At 40.7% G+C, this 8,537-nt stretch overlaps 1 protein-coding gene across 1 annotated transcript; it reads right to left on the reverse strand.

Annotated features, from left to right (window-relative positions):
• Positions 1 to 4,475: 4,475 nt before the first annotated feature.
• LOC138871000 (uncharacterized) lies at positions 4,476 to 7,242 on the reverse strand. The gene is made up of 7 exons (XM_070148846.1): positions 6,811 to 7,242; positions 6,589 to 6,691; positions 6,441 to 6,444; positions 6,138 to 6,296; positions 5,933 to 6,004; positions 5,386 to 5,825; positions 4,476 to 4,969 (listed from the first exon to the last, which is right to left on the reverse strand). The coding sequence occupies exons 1-7, from the start codon at positions 7,240 to 7,242 to the stop codon at positions 4,476 to 4,478; spliced, it is 1,704 nt and encodes a 567-aa protein (XP_070004947.1).
• Positions 7,243 to 8,537: the final 1,295 nt, after the last annotated feature.

The raw sequence follows: 8,537 nt of genomic DNA on the forward strand, positions 1-8,537 counted from the left end.
GGGCTGCTTATGAGTGATTTTGAGGTATCCCGAGGGGCTGGTTCTATTCATATTATGCCCGATGGGCGGTTTATGGTACATGTTTTGCCTGAGGGGCTATTGATATTTTTCTATCATTTTTACTCACTGTTTTATCACTCATTTGAAGACATTGAAAGTTGTTTTAAAAGATTTTTACTGAAACAGATCTTGATTTATGAAGTAAATAATTTGTGTACTGCTTTGGAAATGATCTATATTTGTTGTAGTATTATAACATGGTTTACGTGTTTTCTTACTGCTCATCTTTGATTTATTTTTATTACTTACTGAGTTGGCATACTCACATTACTTCCTGCACCTTGTGTGCAGATTTAGGTGTTTCTGAACCCGGTAACAGGTGTTGATTGCTCAGTGGCAGAGTCATCGGAGTTAGCAAGATAGCTGCCCGACGTTCGCAACACTACTTTTCTCCCTCTTGTCTTCCTTAGATTGTTCTTAGTATATTTTTAGACTCTTCATTGTAATTAGACCTTAGTAGATGCTCGTGACTTGTGATACACCGATGTCGGGCTTGTGTATTTATTCTACACTGTTTATTTAGACTTACATTATGAGATATCTGATTAATTAAAGGCTTAAGAATCATTGTTATGATTAAATGGTTAATTTGGGAGTTGTGTCGGCTGGCCTAGTTTCACGATAGGCGCCATCATGACCGGGTCAGTTTTAGGGTTATGAAAGGTACCCTGTATTACTGGAAGGAATGTAACCAGGGGTTGATACCCTGTATTACTAGAAGGGAACGTTACCAGGGGTTGGTACCCTGTATTACTAGAAAGGATTGTAACCAGGGGTTGGCGCCCTGTATCACTAGGAAGAAATGTAACCAGGGGTTAGCACCCTGTATTACTGAGAAAAATTATAACTAGGGGTTGGTACCCTGTATTACTGGAAAGAGATGTAACTAGGAGTTGGTAACCTGTATTACTGGAAGGAAATGGAACCAGGGGTTGACACCCTGTATTATTGATAAAGTGTTGAATCCCTCTAGGTGAAAAGTTTCTACCTGAGTCAAGCTACGTAAAACATCCCGAACGAAGAGTACTTCTACTCGGAATGATGAGCTGGATCCTCCTAGGCGAAAAGGTTCTACCCGAGTTAAGCTACGTAAACAACCTGAGTGAAGAGTACTTCTACCCGGAACTATGAGTTAGATACCCCTAGCCGAAATGGTTCTACCTGAGTTAAGCTATGAAAATAACCTGAGCAAAGAGTACTTCTACCCGACAATATGAGTTGGATCCCCCTAGGCAAAAAGGTTCTACCTGAGTTAAGCTACATAAATAGAGGTATGAACAATAGTGATGCATGCTGAAAATAAAAGAAAATGAAGATTTTAAGGAGCTTATGTTTGGTGACATTCACCCTTTGAGAATCACCATTCTACACTACTTTGTTCCTGCTTCAAACAAAGAAAAATTTGTTAGTTTTTAAAGTGGTGGTCGGTTTGTGGCCTTGGTGCCCCGTTTTAGTTTGAATTCACGGCCACTCCGTTGTTGAAGAACTGATTCTATCAGTATGGTACCAAGGTGCCCGGATACTCTGTATACATTCTGGAGACCTCGTTTTCTGACGTTGCCCTTGACTGTTTCATACTCAGATGTCCATGGTACTACTAACCCTTGTCCCTAAGGCAAGGCAATTTTTCCCTTTAAAATCAAACTCATTTGTCTTGCACCCAGTACCAGTTTGTGTCTGTAGTGCTTATCAACTTTTCTCTTGAAGCAGATCTTGCTTATGCGACCTTTTTAGTTACTTTGAGACACTTTGTTCGCCTTATCAAATAAGATCACTGATGGATTCATGCTTTCATCATTGCCATATATGCCCCAAATTGTGCTCGATATTACGGGAAAACTGTAGCTAGTTTTGCAGCCATTTCTTTGCTTTGCTTTTGATGCAAGATTAGACCGAAAGGGACTCAAATAAAAATTATGGGTAAAAACAGAAGAATAATTGAAAGTGAAAAAGAACTGTGCTTAAAAAAAAGGTATCCCTTTCAGGGAAAGGAATAGGGAGACTTATCTGGAGGTATGTGCCTACTTCAATGAATCATGACATGCATTTTGGACTGGACGCCTGATTCGTCTGAGCAGTCAAATTCTCAAAATCCGTCGCAAACGTTCATCTTGAAATTGTCTTGGCTATGATCATGCCGAAGTATTGAGAGACCTCATTCGGCTAGTAGCGCCTTTTGTGGGTTTTCGCTAACTGACCTCTCTCATTTCTATACTCACCGTCAACTTATGGTGCCCATCTGGGTTTTCACCGATAAGACTCTCTTATTTCTCTGCTCACTATCGCCTTACAGTGCCCATACAAGTTTTCACCGATAAGAGTCTCTCATTTCTTTTTTTTTTCTTTTTTTTTACTGCATGCGGGAGGTTGTCCAGTGCCCTTGGCATAGGGACTTCAAACATTCTCAAAGATCGATTAGAAGTTCCTAACAGGGAAAAGGCGAAAAGAACCTTGAAGTGAATTATAACTTTTGGAACCGTTTTTTATAGGAAAAGCTATAAAATAAATAAACTTCTGCCTCAATTTTGAAGTATTAGGAATATGGATTTTTTGTTGTGATGGGACCGAACCGAGGGTAAGGCTGCCTATGTATCCTTTCGAAATTAGGTCGGATGTATTTCAATGACTTAGAAGATTTGTTGTTTGACTTTTTTTCCTATCTTTTTTACAAGTACACATGTTCCAAAAGTGGAGAACAAAGAAGACAAATACGGCTCAAAAGAGTTAACAAAAGGGTGACACCTATTTGGAATAGCGAGCAAATGATAGCATTCACCATCTCGATTTGCGAAAGTCAATGCATGAAAGTTCTATAGAGGGTATATATCAGACATAATATCTTTTGACTGCATCACGTTAATAGTCATGTCTGGTACCCGTCCTTATCCATATACCAAGTGCAAAACCCCTTTTGGTAACACTTTCTTGATGATGTATGGTCCTTGCCAGTTCGGTGCGATCTTTCCTTTAGCTTCTACCTGGTGTGGAATGATGCGTTTCAAAACGAGCTAGCCTACCTCAAAGTGCCTTGGGAACACTTTCTTATTATAAGCGCGTGCCATTCTTTGCTGGTATAACTGGCCGAAACACACTGCTGCTAGCCGTTTTTCATCGATTAGCATCAGTTGTTCCAAACGGGTCTTTACCCATTCTATATCTTTAATCTTCGATTCCACAATTATCCGAAGAGAGGGAATTTCGACTTCAGCCAGTATTACAGCTTTCGTTCCATATACCAGCAGATAAGGAGTTGCGCCAACAGATGTGCGAGTAGTCGTGCGGTATCTCAAAAGAGCACAAGGCAACTTTTTATGTCATTGTCTAAAATCTTAGATCATCTTCCTAATAATATTCTTGATGTTCTTGTTCACCGCTTCAACGGCTCCATTGGCTTTTGGCCGGTAAGGGGTAGAATGGCAAATGACTATTTAGATTGGCTTCATTGTCAGTTATAATGGTCTTTGGGATACCAAAGCGACGGATGACGTTGGAATGAACAAAGTCTACCACTGCTTTCTTGGTGACTACTTTGAAAGTGACGACATCCACCCACTTGGTGAAGTAATCAATTGCAAACAAAATGAATATATGCCCATTTGAAGCCGTTGGCTCAATTGGCCCACTAACATCCATTCCCCAAGCAATGAAAGGCCAAGGAGAGGACATGAGATGTAACTCCGAAGGAGGCAAATGAATCAAGTCACCATGAATATGGCATTGGTGACACTTGCGAACAAAATTGAAGCAATCTCGCTCCATAGTAAGCCAATAATACCCTGCCCGTAGAATCTTCTTCGCCAAAACATATCCATTCAGGTGAGGCCCGCATACCCCCAAATGCATTTCGCTTATGATCCACTCAGCTTCTATGGCATCTATGCATCTCAACAAGTTTAAATCTGGGGTCTTTTGTACAAAATTTCCCCATTCAGGAAGAAACCATCGGCCAACCACCTTATAGTTCCTTTTTATCTCCTTTGGCATGCTCTGGGTATTCTCTTATTTTTCAGGAATCGTTTTATGTCATGATACCATAGTTCATCATCTGGTTCTGTCTCAATTGTATGGGAGTAACCGTGTTGATTCCGAACTTATATTTCTAGTGGATCAATATGAGTGTTGCCTGGATAAGGGAGTATCGAGGCTAAAGTTGCCAAGGCATCGGTTAACTCGTTGTGAAACCTGGGAATGTACCTGAACTCGATGGATTTAAATCTTTTGCTCAGGTCTTGCACACATTGTCTGTAAGGGATAAGCTTGATGTCTCGAGTCTGCCATCCACCTTGGGCTTGCCGGATAAGCAAGTTAGAATCTCCCATAACCAATAGTTCATGCACATCTAGATCGAGGGACAGTTTCAAACCCATGATACAAGCTTCATATTCTGCTGTATTATTGGTACAGAAGAACCGAAGTCAGGCCATTGCAGGGCAATGTTGTCCGATAGGTGAGATGAGGATTGCCCCGATCCCAACTCCTTTGATATTGACAGCCACATCAAAATATATTTTCCATACATGACTGTCGTCCAAAACTACTTCCTCTATTGGGTTGACCTCTTTGTTTGGGAAGTATGTGCTAAGTGGTTTGTACTCATCATCAACTGGATTCTCTACCAAATGATCTGCCAAAGCCTGTGCTTTCATTACGGTGCGAGTGACATAGACGATGTCGAACTCTGTGAGCAGAATTTTCCATGTTGCGAGCCTGCCAGTAGGCATTGGCTTTTGGAAGATGTACTTCAAAGGATCCATTCTGAATATGAGGTAAGTAGTATAGGCCAAAAGATAATTCCTCAGCTTCTGAGCAACCTGAGTCAAGACACAACACGTCCTTTCTAAAAGGGTGTACTTAACCTCATAAGTGGTCAACTTTTTGCTCAAATAATAGATTGACTCTTCCTTTTTGCCTGTTGCATCATGTTACCCCAAAATGCATCCAAAGTAATTATCCATCACATATAGATATAAAAACAAAGGCCTACTAGGTTCAGGTATGACCAATACAGGGGGTTTTGACAGATAATCTTTGATCCTATCAAAAGCTTTTTGGAAATCGTTCGTTCACTTGATAGAAGCATCCTTTTTCAGCAACTTAAAGATAGGCTCATATGTGGTTATGAGCTGAGCAATGAACCTAATGATGTAGTTCAACATCCCGAGAAAACTCATGACTTCCTTTTTGTTTTTCGGGGGAGGCAGATCTCGAATGGACTTTATCTTAGATGAATCCAATTCGATGCCTCTCCAGCTGACTATAAAACCAAGAAGTTTCCCAGATGGAACTCCAAATGCACACTTAGCTGGATTAAGCTTAAGGTCATACCTTCGAAGAACTTTTTCAAATCGCGCACGTGATCAACCTGTGTCTTTGATTTTATGATGACATCATCAACATATACTTCAATCTCTTTGTACATCATGTCGTGAAAAATGGTGGTCATGGTGCTCATGTAAGTTGCCCTGGCATTCTTTAAACCGAATGGCATGACCCTGTAACAATAAGTACCCCATGGAGTAGGGATAACGGTCTTTCCTGCATTATCCTCATCCATTAGAATTTGGTGGTACCCAGCATAGCAATCCACGAATGATTGTATCTCATGCTTTGCATAATTATTTACAAGAATGTGAATGTTTGGTAAAGGAATATTATCCTTTGGACTTGCTTTGTTCAAGTCTCTGTAGTCAACACTGACTCTAGCTTTTTCAGCCTTCTTTGGCACAACCACAACATTTGCCACCAAGGTAGTGTATCGGACAAATCTGACTGTATTGGCACTTAGTGCTTCATTATTTCCTCTTTGATTTTATCACTCATGTTTGTTTTCAATTTTTGATATTTTTGTTGGATTGGTGGAAAATCAGGATACTTGGGAAGCTTATAAACCACAAGATCAACACTTAAACCCGGCATATCATCATAGGACCAAGCAGACACATCTCTGTATTCAAAAAAAATGTTGAATCAAGGCATCCCTGATTTTTTGTTCAGTGTGAATGCTTATCTTTGTTTCTCTAACTTTCTTATGACTTTCAATATTAATGGGCTCAGTTTCATTGAGGTTGGGCTTAAACTTGTTTTCAAATTGTTCCAACTCTCTTTTTATTTCCTCAACAGCCTCATCTTCATCACATTCAACCTCTTGATGCATTTTTTCGAAATTAGATAGCTTTTTAAGATCTGTGTGTGAATTCCGCATGCCTTTCATGTTATTAAAACCGGCATTAACAAAACTGAAATGGAAACAAAGTGGCATGAATTAGGAAAAGTAAAAGATACAAAACTTAATACGATACTGAACTGCATTTCATTGAATTCGAAAGGATAGATCGGTTAACATCAAAACAAAATAAATCATACTGAGATGTTTGGATTACAATCCTGAAAGTAAACCAAAATACAAAAAAGAAGCTGCAAACGCAAACTATCAAGACTCCTTCCTTGTTTGGAGAGGAGTTTCTTCCCAGTTGTGGAGCATGGTGTCTGGGCCAATTAGTTGCATATCGGCACGACTAATGCCTTTACCAGCCTGGATCATATTCACTTTAGAAAATATCTGGCTGAGTCCATGGCAAATTTCATCAATGTTTTCCTGTACCGAGGAATTTTGACCCTCTTGGAGTCGTGGCTTGACAAAAGTGTAGAAAATGTGAGGGATAGGTTGTTGCAAGTCCCATCCATGCTTTTTGCGGTGCTTGGCTTGGTCTTAATCTGCTTGTGTTGGCCTGAAGCCTAAACCAAAATTACCCTGGTTATTGAACAGAGAAATGGGCTCCGAAATTCCTTACAATGATGCCCCAAGCCTTTTCCTGGCTCATAACGTTGTCTCAGCATAAGTGCAGCCACCATTACGGATGTGGAGGAAAGACAAGGATGTAGAATGGGTTTTTCTTGCTCAACACGGTCCACAACAACCACTTCAAAAGCTTGATAGACAATGGACTCATACCCTTTCTTGGCCTCAATATAGGGGATTAACGGGTCTTTATAAATGGAAGACTCTTTTTCCCAGTGAATAATAATTTCTTGCCTGTCATATTCAAATTTGAGCATCTGATACAAGGTGGATGGCACAGCTCGGGCCGTATGGATCCATGGCCTTCCAAGATGAAAGTTATAAGAAGTGTCCATGTCCACTACTTGGAAGACAATTTCAAAGTCAACTGGCCCAATCGTCATGGTGAGGTTGATCTCCTTGATGGTATATCTCGAGCCATCAAAAGCTTGGATGCAGACATTGCTGGGTCAAATTCTGCCTATATTGATCTTCATGCTTTGCAAGGTGGAGAGAGGACATACTTATACGCTCGAGGCTCCATCTACCATGAATCATTTTACCTAGTGTCCCTCATATTTAATAGTCATGTGTAAAGCCCTATTGTGCCCGGATCCTTCTTCGAGGGGCTCATCATTAGCAAAGGTGATTCTGTTCACCTCAAAAAATATGTTGGCCATCTTCTCCAACTGATTCACTATGGTCTTCTCTGAGACATGTGCCTTGTTCAGGATCTTGATTAGTACCCGAGCATGATCTTTTGAATGTATGAGCAGAGATAGTAGAGACATTTGGGTAGGAGTCTTTCTCAGATGGTCAATGATTGAGTAATCCTAAACTTTCATATTTTTTAAAAACTCTCCCGCCTCTTCTTCAGTGACTGATTTCTTTATTGGCAATTGGCCTTCCTCAACTCTTCTGGAGAGTAACACCTCCCCAATCGAGTCAAACCTCCAGTTTTCCCCACTTCTTCTATGATTTCCTTGCCTTTGTAAGTCATCACAATTTTGTTGTAGTTCCAAGAAATGGTTTTTGTGTTTGTCATGGGGGGTTGCACGACAGGTTTGATTATGATCGGCTCGGTTATACCCTTCGTACTGCCTTGATTCTGCCTTGTTATGGGGTGGCCTCCAAAGACATATAACCTTGGGCTTGGAACATTGGATAGAACTTCCAACCTCGACATTTTTGGAACAAATAAAGTTGCCTTCACTGAGCTCTGGGCGCCTTTCACAATCAATGGCGCATCTCGGCTTGGACTTACTTCCAGACTTGTTCCTTCTTGAATTGCTATCGCTGTCATTACTATCCGATTGACCAGCTTGTATTCTTGATCTCGGCCAATCATTCCCGCAAAATGGACATCATTGTGTGTTGGTAACAGGTTGTTTGTCACATTATGAGGGTCCTCGCCATTCATCACTACAATTAATTTTTTAGCAATGAGTCTTTCTAAGGCTCTTTTCAGAGTCCAACAGTCATCAGTGCTAGGCCACGAGGCACCAGAATGATATCCCATCTAGCGTTTTCTTGAAATCCATGTGAATCAGGATGCATATGGTGGGGAGCGATGAGTCCAATCACGCCTATTTGCTTCAACTTCTGGAATAGACTAGAGTATGGTTCAACTAATGGAGTGAATTTGTCCACTGGCCTCTGCTCTCGACCATAATCTTGCATGGGACGAGCATTGTAGGGT

Source organism: Nicotiana sylvestris, chromosome 6, assembly GCF_000393655.2.
Source record: "Nicotiana sylvestris chromosome 6, ASM39365v2, whole genome shotgun sequence".
NCBI classification, from domain to species: domain Eukaryota; kingdom Viridiplantae; phylum Streptophyta; class Magnoliopsida; order Solanales; family Solanaceae; genus Nicotiana; species Nicotiana sylvestris.